The following is a 19,732-nucleotide window of genomic DNA, read 5'->3' on the forward strand; positions in this document are numbered from 1 at the left end:
CGGGACCAGATGACTCTGCTCTTAGGGTAATGTTACAGCAGCTCCACTCGCGTTTAATCCAATCTATCAAATATTCATGGTCCCGTACACCTTTACAGTCATTTGATTGCTATGAATTTCAGTTCGGCCTTCTGAAGTGAAGAAAGGCACGAGTCAGTCCTTAGCAGACCGGCAAAACAGCAGCAGCTGTAACAGGTTATCCTTTGACCAGGGAAAAGAAGAAGAAGAAGAAGAAGAAGAAGAAGAAGAAGAAGAAGAAGAAGAAGAAGAACTAGAAACGTAGCAGAGACTGCTCTCGCTTCGCTTTGCTTTGCTTCTTTTCTGAATCCATGTAACGAGGGACAAACAGAAAAAAAAAAAAAAGAAAGAAAAAAAAATCAAAAGCGAATAAATAAAGCCTTAGGCAGGAGCTAAAGCGGCAATCATATCCATTCTAACGGTCCATATGGCCCGGCTCGTGAACCATGCCAAGCCCCTGTGGGATCCAGCAGTCTCAACCGCTCCCTTCTCAGAACGGTCCTATCAAGACTCATCAACGATCATTCACCCCCAAGGTACCCAAACAACAACAGGGCAGTAGCCCAAGATTCGAACTGGGCCCGGAGGAGGGGGAGAGGAAGCTGTTTCTGTATCCCAGTTGGCTGAGTTTGGGTGGAAAGAGTCTCGTGTTTTCCACGATAAACGGTTGGAGCGAGGAGGCAGAGTGGGCTATGTCTTATCCAACACAATCCAAATATCAGAACCCTTAGATTAGGCCAGAATGCATCCCTTCCCTCCACACACACACACACACACACACACACACACACACACACACACACACACACCCACCCTCCAACGCCCAAGAGCAGTTTTGGCTCAAACTCTGACAGAATCCAGTTTGCTTCCCACTGCAACGGTGACAAACAAAGATCTCTCCTCTTTCCTTCTTTTTTTCTTCTTCTTCTTTTTTTTTTTTATTTGTCTTCTTCCCTCCCTGGCCGGGGCGGAGGAGACAGCCACAGACAGGCAGAGGAGCAGATGGGGACTGACAGGAGCTCCTAGGCAGAGAGCTAATTGAGGGAGACCGGGGAGGACTTTGACTGCGCTCACACGCCAACCATGATGGAGAAATCAATGAACTTTTCCGATGCACTACCTTCCTCCCTAATCATCAAGCCGCTCTCTAATTTCCCCTCTGGTGCCAGCAATTTAGAGAGTTGTAACCCCAAAGAGCCCCTAATTCGAAGAATCTTAGGCCTCTTATCTCTCTCTCTCTCTCCCTCTCTGTCTCTTTCTCTCTCTCTCCCTCTCGCTCTCTCTCTCTCTCACTGTTTCCCATTGTAACAAGCAAATCTGCCATAATGCAGAAAAAGGACTAAAGAAAAGGGAAAAGAGCACCCAAACAAAATCGTTCCCTGTGGCTGAGTGAAATCTGATCGTGGACAGCTGCCTACAGAACTACAGCTCCAAAAACCAAAAACAAAACAAAACAAAAAAAAACCACAGTTTTTCACCAGTAAACCAGGCTTCACTCCACCCCATCCAAAAAAAAAAAAAACCCCACAGAAACTCCTGGTTTCCAGGTGGGATGGTGACGAGACACTACCTTGATGAACTCAACCTGTAAATACTCCTGTAAAGTCTGATGAATGGTTCGTCTGTTGGCCTTATAAAAATGAGCCGCCCTGATTGAAGGCACGGGGGTCAAAAAAACGGAACGGCGATGCGTAACCGAGGAGAATTTCGTGATGTGTGAGCCAACGGCAGAGTAAAGACGGTGGATCATCCCGCAGATGGATGGAGACGGAGGAGCATGTGGCAGGGCTTCGGCTCCTCAGAGGGAGGGTGATAGGCAGAGATTGGAATGGCCAACAAACAGATTGGCTGACTGGAGTCTGCAGTCAGAGAGGGAGACAGGTCATCAAGCAAAAGGCCTGATTCATTTCTGTCTGGCTGCAGACTGGAAGCTGGCAGCCGCCGAGCCAGATTCGCCTTCATCCGAACTGAAACACGAAAAAACTCTGATGCATCATGAAGAGCGAGAGGAAAAAAGGGGTTTGCCCTTCGCATAATTTTATAATATCGGAATTGGAAGAGATTAGCTAATCTGTGAGATCTGGTGGGACCTGACATGTCTGGAGTAAAACTAGCATTTGTACGTCTTTGTTTGTTTATTTATTTATTTTTAATTTGACACATAAATTAAAGAAAAAAAGAGTAAACACAGATGTGCCGTGTTCTTCTGTTGGGTGTTGGATATTTATGGAAATGATAGCTGTTCTGATATGCAAAGCTTTAATCAAGCTGTGATCACATGACCCTTATGAAACATGCTCTTAACATCACCCCCCCCCCCCCATCTCACAGACAGATGAGTTTGAAAATCAATTTTTTTTTAAATGAGGATTTTTTTTTTTTTTTTAATCAATCTTTAGACCATCCATCTATGTCACAGATTAATCAGTCCTGCTCCAGGGCGTTAAGTCTTTGGATGTGCACCTGCGAAACCTTTTCCTTTCATCTCGCCTCCACGTAGGCGGACTAAAGAGGCCTCGCTCGAAGGAGCTGGCTGCCAGGGCTTCTCGAGGAGGTCCTCCGCCTGATTGTTTTGACTCTCGTTTTGGCGAAACAAATGCAGCACTCGAGGAAAGGGCCAAAACAGGTTCAGAATACGTTCCCTAAAAATTGTAATGTCAGACTCGCTGCTCATGCAATCAAGTGCTGCACCCTGATTACAGGCAAGTGAGACGCATGTGAAGCGATCTAATGAGAGCGTGACGTCGAAAGCTCTGATGAACCCCGTGGGTATTTTTGCACATTAGATGGTGCAAAGGTCAAACGCCTGGTTCCCAAGAATCCGCTCTCCAAATAAGCGATGTTAGGCCTTCTGTCACCATGTTAATAAAAGCAGTCCACCATAACTCAACAGAACCAAAATGTGTTTTCACTTTTTTTTTCCCCTTATTTTTCCATCAAGGCGGACGGATGAACGCTGTTTGTGGACGCGTTAGTAATAAAGCGTTAACCATCTTCGCGTTCGATTGCGAGGAAATTAGCGTGTTCTTCGAATATTCGCCCCTTCAAACAAAGAGCGAGCGGCAAGACGCATTTCTGAGCAACGGAAATGAACCTGCCGTACTAAAGAAAGAGAACGATCGGAGAAAACGGGACAAAAGCGACCGGGAAAAACACTCAAAGGACTTAGAAACTAAAAAAGCTCTGTGTTGTTACGCCGACAGCGAGTAGTTTTCTGTGACGATGTCATAATGCACAACAGCAAAGACGATGTGCATATTCAGAGAGTTCAAAGCTACAGTGACATACATGCAGCGGTGAGATTCATGATCTTAAAACACAGTAACATTTAGATATATGTAGATCGACAGATTTGTTACTCGTATGTGCACCAGACAGCAACGACACAAAGTTAGTTCACATTTCGATCATTTTTGACGAGGTAGGATTTTGGAATACGTCTTGGAATTTCACGACCTTGTTTGTCAGTAAATTATGAATGTAAAGCGTTTAAAAGACAGGAGATGCAGCCGTCTCTAACTCTTAAGTCTCGGAGCCATCTGCTTACCAATCAGAAAAGATACACAATAAACCTTTTGACAATAAAATACAGGCATCATCCCTTTTTTTAACCGCTATTCCAGAGACAGTCTGTCACCATCTCAGGGTCTGAACTCGAGTGCAAACAGAGGGCATCTTGCTCCGGCAGTGCCGTGGCCTGATGCCCCAGACAGGGGAGAATCATCAGCCAGTCAAACCTGGGATGGGCCAGAATTGGACGAGAGGAGCTCAGTTCTGAAAGAACAGAGGGGCCACAGGCGAAAGAGGCATTTAGTGGTTGGTTTGATTCAGAGGGCCCGGCTGGCACCGGCGGCTGGGAAGAGTGTTTACGACTCGCGAAACCCCCTTGATAGCGAGTATTAACTCTCAAAATAGGCCATCTGAAAAATGTCAAACCGAGACTGCCAGGAGAAAGAAAGAGAGAAAGAAAGAAAGAGAGAAAGAAAGAAAGAAAGAAAGAAAGAAAGAAAGAAAGAAAGAAAGAAAGAAAGAAAGAGAGAGAGGGGGGAGAATGTGGTGGGTGTGTGTGTGTGTGTGTGTGTGTGTGTGTGTGTGTGTGTGTATGGGGGGGGGGGGGGTGAACTTTGAACTAGGACTTCATAAATACATAAAATACAGACAAGCTGTGGATTGTCAATGAGAGTTTGAGATGACATAGATGGTCAGCAGTTCTCAGCAGAAACTGAGCACCAGCTGGTCTGTGAGGATGGCAAGGACTGTGTCTCTTGCAATACTGCTGGAGTTCAGCGTCCTCATCTCAATACATCTATTGTTCATGAGGAATGACTTGAAGATTTTTGCTACGCCGCTGTGCCAGCCAGAGTGCTCCGATGTCAGATAACACTGTCTTAAAGAGACATCAAAGTTAAATGTGACTAAATGAACATGCTTCTACAAATGACACAGATATTCCCTCTTTCCTGCAGAGGATGATGGTAAAACAACAAATATTACATCAAATATTACAAATATTACATCTTCCCTCCCTAACATTAAATTTGTCCCATTAATCTGAATAGGCACGGAACTGAAATTTAAGTGAATACATACACATACTGTAAGTACACCATATACAGCCTGTCAAACACTTTGTGTCTATTTTTAATGCTCTATGAATCACAGGTGTTCTTTTACCATGACCCTAACCCTAACTCTCAGCCTAACCACAGCCCTGAGCCTTAAATCCAACCCCAAGTCTAAGTGAAAAAACATGAACCTCCTGGGTCCTACATTCACTCTTTCCCATTCAGTCCAGATCAGTAAGCACGGGACTGGAACCCGAGGTGGACCGTCTGCGGTTCTGATTTATTGCTTGAAATGATCTTTCATGACAGAAGTCACATTATCCAAACAGTTCACACGTCTTCTGACAGAGGCACGACTAGCAATGACAGCTAACGTAAAACGTGATAAATTCAGACAAGTTCACCAAACTGATCCTCTGACGAAACTTTGTCCAGTGAAAAAAACGTGCTAAAACATCCATATCTGAAAACGCATGCTATAAAAAAAACAGTGCACTGTACAAGAAGCGCTCTTCATCTGATTAATAGTATGTTTTGTCATTTAACGAAACACGGCTCAATAAATTCTGAACTCAACCTTTAATATTTTAATGTTGTGCATCAAAACACAATGACTCAACAAATAATAGCTATCAAAATATCAAAGCGCACATTGATGCATCCTCATTTTCAGCTCAAGCACCGGACAGATGGATGGAGAAACAGAACGGAACAATTAGAACAGTTCCATACATAGCAGAGGCTGGGGGAGTAATTCATATCTGGGCTGAATGATTGACATGCCTTTCCTGTAGACTCCTCATTGTCTATAAACCTTTCAATAACAGGCATATCAACAGGCAGCTGCTGGTCCTCTATAAATGAATAAATACATAGAATTCAGTGGATGTAAAACGACATTTTCAACTGTATCCATTGAATATTGACTTTGGGTTAAAACTGATTTTAAACAATCTATATTTACAATCTGTGATATGGATTAAAGCTGATGATCACAGGTGATGATTGGTTTTTACACAAACGTCAAGGCAAAGACACATCACATGACTGCTGGAGAGGACTGAGCCATCCAAGAGTGATTGTTATCTAATGTGACTCAGCCATTTACTTTTGTTTGACATATTTACCATTGATCATGATGATTGACACAAAAAAATCAATGCGTGTTGCTTAAAGAATTGCGCATAGTGCTCTGAAATAGACAGAAGAAAGAAAGATGGAAAGATATAGTTTGGTGGACATGGAGCAGGCATTGCAAAAATATGTTTAGCATAGGGAACTGTGTGAAAACGGTTGAGTTGGAAGGTTGTTGGTTCAAATCCCAGGCAGGACACTCAGGGATGCTGACTAAGAACCTGCTGGTTTAAATGTCTCTTCTCTTCCTCAGTGCACTCACATTTTCCTCCCACAGAAGGAATTTCACGTTATACTGCTCCAGTGCTGAGACCTAGCTCCTGCCCCCTGACTCCAGCAAAGCGGCCTTCAAAAAGAATAACGATAATCCGTTGCTCCACAAAAAGAAAGCTTTAAAAAAAAAAAACGAGAAAAGAAAACTCAAAAACTGTACTGTATTTGTCTGAGGCCTCTGTGGCTTTTAGATGCTGCTAAATCTTGTTAAGCTAAAATCAATGAAAGAATTGAGGGGAAGAAAGAAAGAAAGAAAGAGAGAAAGAAACCGATAGGCCTGAGTGACTTTTGTGTTTGTTTGTTTGTTTGTTTGTTTGTTTTATAGCCACTAGAGCGGTCGACCTGCATTATAAATGAGCTTTATTCCAGTGACTCTCAGCTCCAGTCCTGAAGGCCCCCTGTCCTGGACGTCTCTGTTTCAACTCAGGACTGACACATCTGATTCCACTGATCAATCAATCATCAAGCCCCTTGATTAGCTCAATAAACTGTCATAATAAAGAGTTAAAACAAAGAAGTGCGGGACAGGGGGCCCTCAGGACTGGAGTTGAGAATCACTGCTTTATACGATATCTGTACAATAGTATCAAGGCTCAATAGCTGCTGTGTGATATTCTGCTATTTCTCTTCCACACTCCTGCATTTGAAACAACACGTGAGTGTCTGTGGAATGAACCTGTTTACTTTGCTGTTCTCTGTTCTGTTCTGACACAGGGAGAATATTACCTCCCACATGTTGTCTTAGGGGCAGGATCACACCTTTGGGTGCACCAGTGGATTCCATCAGCCTTCTAACACCAGGCGGACAGCGCTCAGAGGGTCAGGCACGCCGGGGTGAGAGACAGGCTGGTGAAGACACCTAAATGCCACGTGTGAATTTATGACCGCCGGTCGGGACTTGATACCCGTGTCCGACCCTCCGCGAACATCCGTCTTTCACCTTCAGCCCTCTGACAGCGAGATTTTCATGACTAAGACTAAAAAAATAGAAAAACGGCCAAATGGCCCTGTGTGGTAAAAATATCTGCAGGGCCCATGATGGGCTGTTTTTGATGAAACTGGTATCATCGGAGGACGCCGTCCTCTTTGTTAAAGGCACCTTGGTTCTTTTTTAATCACTCTTAATCACTTTTAATCACTCTTCTACAAATGCTAGACCCCTTTTGTTCAGTGTGCATACTTTTTTTTCCCTCGACTTTTTTAATACTCCTCTTTCTCAAATTCTGGGTTTTATGACTGGGTTGATAGTGGAGCAATATGTGCACACTGAAAAATAAACTCAGGCCCAGGTGCTAGATTAAAGCCTTACTGTAAAATGACAAGTGATATCCACACACTGATGGCCCCTATTACAATTTACTAACAAACAAACCAGGACAATATTTTCATCCAGCTGGTTCCTGATGAAGACCCAGTAGGGCTGAGACCTTGTCCTGATTCAGGACTCAGCACGAATGTTATGATCCTGAGCTTCCCTCAGCGAGCAGATTCTCTGTTCTCTTTCTGTCTTTCTTTCTTTCTTTCTTTTGTCCTAACAATTTCCCAATAGTCTCCTCTGTACTTTAATCTTCAACATCACACAGTTCTTCTTATGAAACATGGAGGGTAATCAAAGAAATACAGCCCATTCATCACTGATGACACGTTCTGGCGTCTTACATTAACGCGGCTAACGCCGCAACTCCTCTGTCCTGAATGGAAAATTAAACACATCAGCTCAACAGTCAGTCCCTCTCTGACTAACAGGTCATTCATACATATCTGTGCGTCTGATAGCATCTCAGAGTGACTGCTCGTCCCTCACTTCATCACCTCCGTCTTTCTTCATTCAAAAGTGTGTGTCCTCCTCCCCAGTGGGAAAGGAGAGGTGGAGGAAAAGAGGAGAATAACAGGGGCGAACAGAAAAAGAGAGAGAGGTGGGGTAAACGGCCAGGGTCAACATGGCGGGGAGAGATGGAGGGAAGAGAGGATGACCTTGATACATAAATAGAGATTCTTAGAAGAAGAAGAAGAAGAAGAAGAAGAAAAGAAAAAAGAACAAAAGTCTCCTCTAAGATATTTATCATGCCGTGGGCCATTTGGCAGTGAGGTAGATGGGTTCTGCTTGATTTCATTATCATCATCCAAAACAAGTTATTCTTTGCATGCTTCTTTTCCCCACTCAGTGGAGGGGAGGCAGAGAGAGGGAGAGAGAGAGAGCTGTCTTTAAGACGTATATGCAAAATTAATTACAGCTGCTCAATAGCTATGTTCACGAACCCTGATGAAGAAATCATATTTCCATTTTAAAACATCATTTAGAGTCTCGTCTATTCATTTATGCCAGAGTGCAAATCCTGCTCAAGAATGTATAAATTTCTCATGGAGTTTAAAGGAACACTTCTGAGTGTTAAACAGTGACTGCTAAACCAAGGGTTACACCAATGAGTGTTAAATGTGATTGTTAAATCAAGGGTTACACTGGTGAGTGTTAAACGGTGACTGTTAAGCCAAGGGTTACACTGATGAGTGTTGAATTGCTGACAAACTGATAAAACCAAACACATAGCCAGGAGCATGTGAAGAACATACAGCTCCTCAGATGTTTGGGAAGGAAATAAAGTAATATTTGCACAGCGAAATGCACGTCTTTCTTATCAAAATCACTGTACAACGGAGACAATGTCTCTCTCATACCCCTTTGACTCTCTCACAAGTGATTTGATCCAGGCAAACACGCATGCAGTGGTGAACATCACACACTCCATAAAAGCAGGGGCCACTGCTACAATTTACAATTTACAGTTTAGTTATTTGGCAGACGCTTTTTACCAAAGCGACTTACAATCAGTGCATCAGTCGGATTTCTAATACCTTGTGAGAAGAGATCACAATAAGACTGAGCGTCAAATTGCCCCTTCACATTGCGCCCCTTTGCACTGCTAGTGTGCTAGCTAGTTGGAAAACATGATAAACAGAACAGACTAAGTTACAAACAACAGGCCTTAGAAAGTTAATATGCTGTAATACGAAAATTAATGTGGGAATTTACACCTGGAATCGTATAAGCATAATCACATTTAACGCAACATTTGGGCCCAATGAAAAGGTCCAGTGCATGACACCCCTGGAGACAATCTATCACCAAAAAAAACCCAAGATGTGCTTGTTTGTTTATGAGTTTGACATTTAAACCGTATTAAAGTCAATCATCTAAAGTGCATACCAGACCTGGGTCAAAAGAATATTTGAGTATTGACACGGGGACCTGTCTCATTTCTCTTATCTGTTCCCCTTCCATCTGACGTTCCTCTCTTAATTTACAGGAACAAAGGCAGTTTTGATGAAGACTGTGAGACGTTTGTGTGATGTTTGGTATTTGATTCACCACAGTAAGTCCTGTTAGAATTTTAGTAGCTTTAGTACAGAAGGACACAAGGTAACGCGGCATTTTAACAGCATTGGGACGCGGCCCGGCTATTCTGACGCTTCACACACTCATCTGGAGCAGCTGTGCTGGATTCCCGACACAGACGTGTGACTAGAGAAGTAAAGAAATGAGAGACGTCTGATTAGGGGTCAGTAGGTCTGTGGTGGGAAACACAGCTCACGGGCTGAGGACAAAAGCAGCGAGGCTGAGAGTCGTGTAGCGTGTCCCTACTTGTCATGTGGTGAATTAGGTGAGAGCCCTGTGTGTACCTGTTGGGTGACTTGTCTACTAAAGGTGTGACATGACCCTAATGGCTAGGAGCACACAGGACACCTGCGATACAGGCTCGTTAGAGCCAAAGTCTGAGAACGGCGACCGGGTCGGCGTCCTGTCTTCCCAGAAAAATAAAGGGTCAAAATAACATCCACTCAGACTCTGCAGTCTGCACAGCTGTGTTTTGTCTTATTTATTTATTTATTTATTTATTTATTTATTTATTTATCCATCCCCTACTGTTGAGCACACATGGTGAAGGCTCACACACCTACGCTGTCCCCTTTGCCGCTCAACCTGGCGAAGAGAGCGTGTTTATCACATCACAACATATTGCCAGTGTTCACACAGGAGAGAGAGAGAAGGGGGGAGAGAGAGAGAGGGGGGGGGGGAGAGAGAGAGAGAGAGAGAGAGAGGGAGACAGAGATGGTGAGAAAATGCATTGAAAAGCACATAATACAAGGGACAGAGGCTAATTAACTGAGACTGGGTTAATTAAGCTTTCAGCATGTCTGCCTCTCACTCCCTCTGTGTTTTCTGATTGAACCGCCCTCAGCTTGCTCTCGCTCCCACTGAACACACATGACCATGACTGAACACCATGCACTCTCTGAGCCTACACACCATAATCACTGAACATGCCACAGAGTCAACAAAACAACAACAACAACAACAACAACACCAACAACGACAAAAAACACTGTCCCACAAATAATGTCACAGGCTGTGCAACAGTCAATAGTCAATATACTCTTTCTCTCTCTCGGTATATATTTAAGTGCTTCGAACGATGATTGTGTGCATAGTTAGAAAGAGTGCTTCTGTAAATGAATTGTCACAGGCTGTTGAAATCAACAGAATGTTCTGGAACAGTGTGCTGAGTGCAGGGAATCAAAGGTCAAGCCCAAATAAGCAATTGAATTGGCATCGCACTTGGTCACATCCACATACAATATTTAATCTGCCAAGGACACTTGTCTACGCTTTTGTTTTTTCTTTCTCAAACCACAACTTGAAAGATCTTCAAGAGACAATCACAGCATTTTTTTTTTTTTTTTGGGACAAAAACCAGCTTGGCTGCAGCCTGAAAGCAATTTAATTAACAAACTTTTTTTTTTTCTTTTCCTTTCAGAGTCATCATGTGAGAAACACTATTCAAGAATGAACAAGCACTCACTCATCTATCCACAGTCTGAAAAAAAACCTCCCAAAAACACACTCCGCACTCCACTCAATGACCTGGGCTTGCGTCAGCCAATAAGAGAGAAAGAGAGAGAGAGAGAGAGAAAGAGAGAGAGAAAGAGAGAGAGAGAGAGAGAGAGAGAGAGAGAGAGCATACTCCGCCAATGAGGACACTCATTGGATTTATTCTTCCTCCCTGTTCTGTAGAGTAAACATCAGGCAGACCCTCCAGCTCTGTCTCCAGCAAAGATGCTTGGCCCTGCATGGCAAAGAGGTATGGGGCTGAATATTTATCAAGACTCTGGACTTTGCCAAGCTGCAGAAAAGAGGGAGGGGAGGAAGAAGAAGAAGAAGAAGAAGAAGAGGAAAAAGAAGAAGAAGAAGAAGAAGAAGAAGGAGAAGAAGAAGAAGAAGAGGAAAAACCAGAGGAGAGAAAGTAAAGCCGGCCTGCCTGAGCCCTGACGCTGACTGACACTGAGGCTTGCGGGTTGTAATTCATTCTGAGGTGGAGGGAGAGGGAGGAGGCTAGAGGAATGCCCTTGCACCCACACTTCTCCCAGGCTCAAGTTTATGATAATCCTAATAAATTATGATGCTCCAAACAGACTTTAAAATTCCGTGATTGGCACTAAATCAAATGGGCTGTGGCTCTCAGGTCAGTGCAGTGGAGGGTTGGGGGAAGGGTTGGGGAGTTGGGTTGGGGGGGGGGGGGGGTGTTTTGTTAAGCAAGCCCAGCTCCTGTGCCAGCTCACTCTCTTCACTTCTCTCTGTCTCTGTCCTCTCGCCGTCAGCTTTCAGCTAGTGTCCCTCACTCCTTTCTCTCTCTCTTTCCATGCGGATGCCATTTATGTATTCACCCATTCACTGCTCATTCATTCGTTCATTCATTGTTCTGTCTCTGTCGATGTGTCTTTTCACAAACACCCCCCCCCCCACCATTTTTTGACCAGAGCAGTTCAATCTGTTTTCCCAATGTGCACTGGCCCAAAAGCATCGGGGGGGGAAAAACATTAAACAGATGGACAGACACGACAGGAACACTCACCAGAGCGAAATTTTTACCGCTCGCAACAAATAAGCACCTACAAATTAACGACGATCCATTAAAAACAAGAGCATTAGCGTTCTAAAAATTCACTGACCTGGTTTTTAAAATCGGTAACCGAGACAAAATGTCCTCATTTAAACCATTTCTGTGCAATATCAACAATTATAGGTACATAAAAATAAAACGCCCTAATTCAAAGGCATGTTGTCCCTGTTATTATTAGTCTGGGAGAAGACATACAAATAATTAATTGAAGATGAGCTATACAGATAAAAGCATACCCGTATAACTGCTGTGCCACTGTGAGGGTCCTCTTGTATTGTCAGGCTACTTTGCCACCTGACTCTGTGTGAAGCAATGTGTTGAAAATGCTGTTTTGATGAAAACACCTTAGAGCAGCAGGTAAAATGAAATCTAATATCAGAGAATGAGAGACAGGGGCTTGCATATGCGGTTACGGATCCACACGCCAGCTCATTACAGAACCAAACTGGATTACGCATATAACCTTGATGCAGTCGGCCCTCGTTTCTCCAGAATGCAAAACTACGAAATTACTAAAAGCTATGCGGTCATGTCATAAACTCTAAAGTGTTTGAGTAAGCAGGTAAGTAAGTAAGCGCGGAATTATGGTTCAAAGTTGGAATGAGTCGCAGTCTTTAACAAACACTATGTGGATGGCACTGTTAAACACCGTTCCCATTTGCGAGATAAAAAAATCTCTCCATTCAGCCCTTTGCAGTCAGAGATTTTAGAATGAAGCAGCTCTTAATCCTCACCTTTCGCTCCATGTCAGTTTTAATTCATGAACTAACTCTTGGCCGACAACCAGACCGTGGGCACAAATGTTAATCTCGAAACAAACACTTTTGTCTGCTTGTCGGATTAATCCATTTTTCATTATCTGAAGGGGTCGCGAGAACAAAACACCAATTTGTTAACTAAAATCTGGTTAGCCTAATGTTGATTACTTTCCCGACCTCACCGAGGTCCATTTTCCTCTCTGGTGTCCAAAAAAAATTGAAAAAAGAAAAAAAAAAAATTCACAGCAACAGTACCCATCAGCAGTAGGTTTGTAGGTCAATCTCTTAATGCAAATGTGACACAAAGCCAGTGGGCTGTGCACCTGAAAATGCCAGTGTGAGTGAAAATGCTTCAAGGTCTAGTGGCAGTGAGACTTCACCTGCACCATGTACTCATCAGAGAAGGCTGTTTTTCTTTTAGTCCCGACGACGTGATCTGTTCAAAAACCGGAGAGACAATTTCACTTTCGGACCACTGTGGCGTAGGAGTGACTGCACTGACATGGGTTCTTTTTTTTAGTCCAGACAGTCTGGGATTTTTTTTTTTCCCAGCCTTTCAGAATAACTCGTGAATTCTTTGGGTATTCTTTCACTGATCCTTAAAGGGGTCAGAAACCTTACAGACGGACTGGCTAAATGTCTTGCGACGTATGCTTGTGGTCTGGTTCTGTCCCTGAACCATGAGCTCATTAGTGGAACGAACTTCGATCTTTCTCTCTTTCTCTCTCTCTCTCTGTGTCTCTTTTTTTATCCTCTCCGTTCAACTGGAATTCAACCAAAACTGCTTTTCCACTGTAGCTTAGCAACAACATCTCATATTAGGCAAATGACCACGTCTCACTAGCCCTGAGAGCCTTTACTTATTTATTTATTTACTTATCTATTTGAATCAGAACCGATCGCAAAACCATTCGACAACCTCTCTGGCATCAAAAATACAGAAGTGCAGACGCGACTGGCATTGACTGTCACTGAGGCATTTCATCCATACATTCAATTAAGGGCTGTTTGGATGAAAGTATTACTCATCTGTTAAGTCACCATTCACCATGCTGAAGAGTGTAGTGTAATGGTCCTGCAGGGGCACTGGCCTCAGGCATCAGACCCTTTACGTTTAAAGGATGGCTGAAAACACTGTCAGTTAAGCACTGGTTACTAATGAACCTTGGTAGAGTTGTTGGGTAAATTAATTCTAAATGCGGTTATTGTCAGTTCTGCCAATGAAGACCTTTTATTACTTCAATATTCCAAATCGATGAAGGAGGGCATTATAATTTACTGTGAAGAATACACGCCACGTCAAGCATGTGCCTCTCTCAAGGTTAAAGCCAGGAGATGGATTCCTCTCAGAGCACTGTGGGGTCAATTCACTGAGCAAGCATTCTCTCTCTCTCTCTCTCTCTCTCTTATTCACTCTGCTTTTCCCCTTAGCTCTCCCTCTAACCCCTTCCCACTTCCTCATTCCTCCCCACACCTCTTCCTCTTTCTCACTTTCTTTCTCTCTCTCTCCTTGTCTGTTTTTCTCTCCCTCGACACCCATCTTTGTCTTCCCTCTTTCTCCCCAGCATGTCTCTCTCTCTCTCTCTCTCTCTCTCTCTCTCTCTTATTTTACTGTCTTGTTTCACTTCTTGTGTCAGTTGTAGTAAGGTTGTGAGGCACAAAGTGAACACAGGTTGTTTTTTTTTTTTGGTTGTTTGGTGACAGGAGCAGTCTCAGATGTATGTTTGAATCTACCACGTTCCCTTGATGTTAGATGCCTGTAAGTCAGATGTGCAGGCAGAATACCAAATCACAAAAGAGAGAATAGCCCTCATCAATCATGAGCTGTGCGGTGTGATGTTTGGGAAAGCAGCCAAACCACATTACAGTTGATGCAGCAATCCTGCGGTGGGCGAGAGAGAAACAAAAGAGCCAGGTAAAACAACCCGGAAGAATTGCATCCTATTGATCAGTTCTCTTTAACATGCAACTTTCATATTTCGTAATTGCGGAATGACGAATGTAATGAATGTGTAACGAATGCCGTAACCTGTTATCGCTCTAACCACATCAACCCCCTTTTCCCGAACCCCAAAAAACCCCCCAAAACAAAACAACAACAAAAAAAAACCCTGAAGCTTCAATACATAGAGCGTTTTGTTCAGACACAGTCTATGTCATCAGAAACAGGCGACAGACCACTGCATGATGTAAGAAGCCTTAGGAAAGGAAAGTCTAGGAGTCGAAAGTAAAGAGACTATGTACTTTGCCACTGATTCGTGTTTTCTGTCTAAGTGTGTCAGTTTAATGCATAGGTCATTTTAACCCAAGCCCGCCGAGCTGAGAATTACAAGAACAAAAGCCCTGAGCTGTGTGAACGTATCAAAAAAGATCTGCTCTGTCAGTGTTTGCGCTCTCTGCGTTGCCCTGACAATTCAGGGGACCAGGGAAGAACACATCAGTATCTTGTGGTCTGGTATAAATCTCTTCATAAGGCCCTGGAATGATCAGTAAAAAGGAAGGGAGGTCTGTGAGAACAGGTCAGCGTTCGCTGTCTGCGCAGTATTCCATACGCGTTCGCTCTTCGTCATTACCTTAGACCCGACTGCCAGCCCGTTTACCTCACACGCTAACCTGATTGGCTGCCTGGCTTTGTGCCTGTCAGCCGGTTGGCCGGTTTACGCGTTTGTGTCGCCGCAGACACAACTGTCTTCCTTGGCCTCAGGCCCAAAGAGCTCCGTTGTGGCTGAGCCTGAGGCGCTGGTTGCATTTGATGAAATTGTGGCACTCTTCATGGAGCTATCAGGCCTGTTAGCCGTAGGGAGCACAGACTCCCAATGCTTGCAAATGCCAGAAAATTCCATCAGTTCATATAAACAAAACATATTTACTCATGACTGGTGTGATATAATTCTAAAAAATACCAAATAAAAACTAGGAAGCACCCCTCAATTGAATTCAGTTGGATTGGATAGAAAAAAAAACAAACAAACTGTTTTACAAGTGCAATGAGAGAGCCAGACAAAGCACTGTGAAACCAGGATTCCGGCAGACCTGGGTCAAATAAATATTTGAAGTATTTGAATGACTTGGCCTTGTACTGTGTCGCTACAATGTTCTCTTTACCTTGTTGCCTTCTTAACGCATCGGGTTGATGGCAGTTTTGATGAAGACTCTGTAAAGCGCTCAAGCAATGTTTGGGTTCGTGTTTCTTAAATAATTTGTCATGTCAAGAGGTCACAAGGTAGAGGAGCCACGTAGGAGGACTGGGACAAGGCCCAGCTTTTCAAATATTGTACGTACTTATCTGACCAAGGTCTGGAAAACAGAAAAGGGCGAAAAGGAGTTTGGCACATAGGAAAGGAGGCAATAAGAAAGAGACAATCTCCCTGGAGGAGAAAACGTTGGTGTCATTAATGAGACTTTTTTTGGGAAAAGACTGTGGGAGAGAAAGGAGAACAAGCGGAATTCGCCTCCCTTTTCCAGGTAACGCAGTTGCCGTATTGGTGATCTAACACGCTCATTAAGGGCGGATCAAACGGAGCAGCTAGAGCCGACAGCACAGAACCAGAGTCTATAAGAGATAGGATTAAGAGGATGAGAGTAATGCTCTTCACTAACGGTAAACGTTTGATGTCCCCCTGCATGCCTAACCGAAGATACGACCATATTCTGTTAAGCTTACCAGCTGAGGCAGAAGTCTGCGTTGTTTTTCCACCTTGCCGCCAGCATAATTAAAAATGTTTGCTTTTTGTTGGTTTTTCAGCAGTTACTGATCTTGTTTAATGAACTTCACTCAAAAACAAACACTACCGCGTTTGCATATATCTGGTAATATGTTAATATGCTGACGCGGGGCGAATTAATCATTTAAATTTGACTTTCTGGGATCTTCTGAATAGTAACACTTTTGAAGCGCCTTTGGCGTTTCAAAGAGAGAGAGAGAATATAATTACACCTAAGCAACTATGAGTCTGTGAAAATACATTCACACTTTTCCATGCATGGAAACTATCAAGACTGTAAAGCTCCACAAAGGGCAATAGTGGGCATGTAAACGATGATATCTGACAACAAATCAGCATGCTAGCATTTTCTGACTTTGTCATTTATAGTCTAAACATCAAAACATTGAGAAAACGGCACTGACAGCTGCACCACAGTATTTTTCAGACTGAATCCCAATCTCCACGGCCAGATATCCGGATTACAAAATACAGGACTTGAGTATTTGGGTACAGAATTAGAGTTTAGATGTTCTTACTCCACTGCGAGTTGAATTGTACAATCATAGGGGTACTGAGGAGAGGAATGACCTTCTGACATCTGTCCAAAACGTAAACCGCCTACTACTAAAGGCAAATGTGATCACTGAGGACAAAAATTCAGCTCTAGGTGATGCTCAATCTACTGTGGAAAACAAGAATGTGTCTTTGTAAGGAATAATTGAGTAGGTGGAGCCGGTGCTCAGAATTCACAGGACAAGCTGTCGTATCCTACAATGAGGCTCCAGGGTTAGTTAGTATGAGTAATTATTCCGAATAGAAAATGTGAGCTGATGCATTTACTGGTTACACAATGCATTCACATGTAAATACAACTCATTTCAATAGCAACCAACAACATGATGAATATGTGGAAGATCTCTCTTGTGACCAACAAAATCTGGACAGTAAGTATCAGGATTCAACAAAGGACAGTTTGGGGGAGGCAAAAAAAAAAAAGAAGTATCTCCACAACATACTGCCAGGGTGCACTCCTATTCCACCTGCAAAAGGACACTTAGCCAGCAGACAAGGTAGGCAGATGTAGATAAAAATATCCTAAGTGTATTTTCCTGAAAAGCATCAGAGACATCTACCTTTGGCTGTTCTGCGGTAGAAATACCTCTTTCATTTATTTATTCATTTGTTTAAAAGTAGCAGTGTGGCAGGGTCATACCTCGCACTCTCTGGAGCCAGATATAGTGTAGGTGCATGGTCCTGTTCCATTAACCAGGACATCTGTGGCCTCTGAGTTCGAAGGTTTGTAGTCCACATAGTATTCCTGCAATGGGGTGCTCAGCGTACGCTCCGTCTCTCGGGCCTTTTTCCGTCTCTTGCGGGCTGCGGCCGAGTTCTCCTGGAGCTGCTTAACGCTGCTTGGGTAGCGCTTCCATGAAACGTAAATCACCAGCAGGATCATGGCAACCGACAGAAAGAGGGCAACACTCCCGGCCACAATTTTGTGGAAGGACACTGGCTCGTAGTCTTGCTCAGGAGGTGGGGCCACAGGCAGGGATGGCGATGAAGGGCTAAAGCCTAGCAGGGTTGTTCCCTGTTCGCTCCTGCTGCCACCAGAGAAAGGAGTGGGAACAAGCTCTGTTTTGGCAGGATCGTTGGAGGGAGTGGATACAGAACTGGAAGTAAAAGGCATAGTAGGCATCATCCTGCATACGCCATGAGCCTCCACAGCATCCATGACCTTCTCACCTTGAACTTCCTTGGGAGCTGCGCAAATCATGGTCGTCTCCTTGTTTCCACGGAAGTTCCTCAGCCAGGCAACCAGGGGACAGACAGCAGGACCACAGTCCCACATGTTACCCGCCAAGCTGATGGTGGTCAAGGATGTCCAGGCCGCCACAACTTCCTGAGACACATTGGCCAACTTGTTGGAATCCAGGTTGAGCGTCTGCAAGTTGGGCAGACACTGGTAAACTTCAGGATCCAGCTCCTGCAGATCATTTCCAGAAAGGTCCAGCTTCTGTACGGACGACCAGGTCCAAGTGAGTCCCTGGCTCATGGAGCGGATCCTGTTCCACTGCAGGTAGAGCGCTCGGAGGTTGTAGAGCCGAGGGAAGTGGGAAAAGTTGATTTTCGAGAACTGGTTGTGCTCGAGGTGCAGCTCGGTCAACTTGAGAAGGCCTGAGAAGGCATTGCGTGTGATGCTGCGCAGGCGGTTGTAGCCAAAGTCAAGAAACTCAAGGTTGCGGCAGTCCTGGAAAAGGCGCGTGGGGAGGTTCTTCAGGGAGTTGGAACGCATGTGCAAGCTAAGCAGCTTGCGCAGACCCTGGAACTGGCCCGGCTGCAGCGCCTGGAGCTTGTTGTAAGACAGGTCCAAGTTTCGAAGGTTTGGGACCGGATGGAAAGTGGTATTATGGAGCATTGTGATCTTGTTGGAGCTCAGGATCAGCTCTTTGAGCCTCCGGATTCCCTGAAAGGCTCGAGCATCGACACTCGCGATGTAGTTGTGATCCAAGTAGAGCCATATCAGCTGATTGAGACCAACGAACTGGCCTGCGCGCAAGCTCGCCAAGCTGTTGTAGCGCAGAGACAGCCCTTGGCACCCACCAGAGAGGTTCTTGGGGACGTCGCGAAAGGCATTGGACTCACAGTAAACAATCTTGCCATCACACCGACAGCTCTTGGGGCATGGGCGTTCACCCAAGCACGGGGTCGCTGAGAGCCATGCCTGCATCAACAGTGGCACCATGAACCACCGACGTCGCGTGGCAGGACCTGAAGGTGAATAAAACAGAGGGGGGGAAAAAGCAGAGTTAGACTCTTCATTAAAGGCAGAGAACACGTTGTAATAGCCAATCAGGCGCTAAATGACAGTTTAAACGTACAGTCGGCCCTCCGTATCTGGGGGTTCCACAACCAACCTCGGATTGAAAATATTCGAATAACAAGAAAAAAAAAATTCAGAAAGTTCCAAAAAAGCAAAACTTGAATTTTGCCACACGCCAAGCGCTACGCTGAATCCACATGAATAAAGTGATGTGTGGGCATACCCTGCTGTAGCCTCCCACCATTTTCCAGATCCTCCGTCTATCTCCAGCACCTGTTTTTGAGCATTGTTTGCCTCACGTCTCATTCGATCACTACTTGTGCTGTGTGCACCCCTTGTTTCTGCGAAAAAATGGCTCTTAAAACGCAGTTAAGTGGTCGAAAGCAATCCTTCAAAGGGTGCGTAAAGTGCTATCTCTCAATGAGAAAATAATTTCTTGTCATTATTCCCCAAACAATACAGTACAACAGCTATGTACATAGCATTGTATTAGGTGTTA

General features: G+C 44.2%; 1 protein-coding gene across 1 annotated transcript in view; it reads right to left on the minus strand.

The window, feature by feature from the left end:
• Nucleotides 1–19,732, minus strand: part of LOC115807231 (leucine-rich repeat transmembrane neuronal protein 4) — an 81,397-nt gene that overhangs the window by 58,075 nt on the left and 3,590 nt on the right. Inside the window, exon 2 of the mRNA XM_030768101.1 lies at nt 17,626–19,181. Coding sequence (XP_030623961.1) covers nt 17,626–19,181 — 1,556 coding nt within the window. The remainder of the gene's footprint in view (nt 1–17,625; nt 19,182–19,732) is intronic.

This window comes from Chanos chanos, chromosome 3, assembly GCF_902362185.1.
Source record: "Chanos chanos chromosome 3, fChaCha1.1, whole genome shotgun sequence".
Classification (NCBI taxonomy): domain Eukaryota; kingdom Metazoa; phylum Chordata; class Actinopteri; order Gonorynchiformes; family Chanidae; genus Chanos; species Chanos chanos.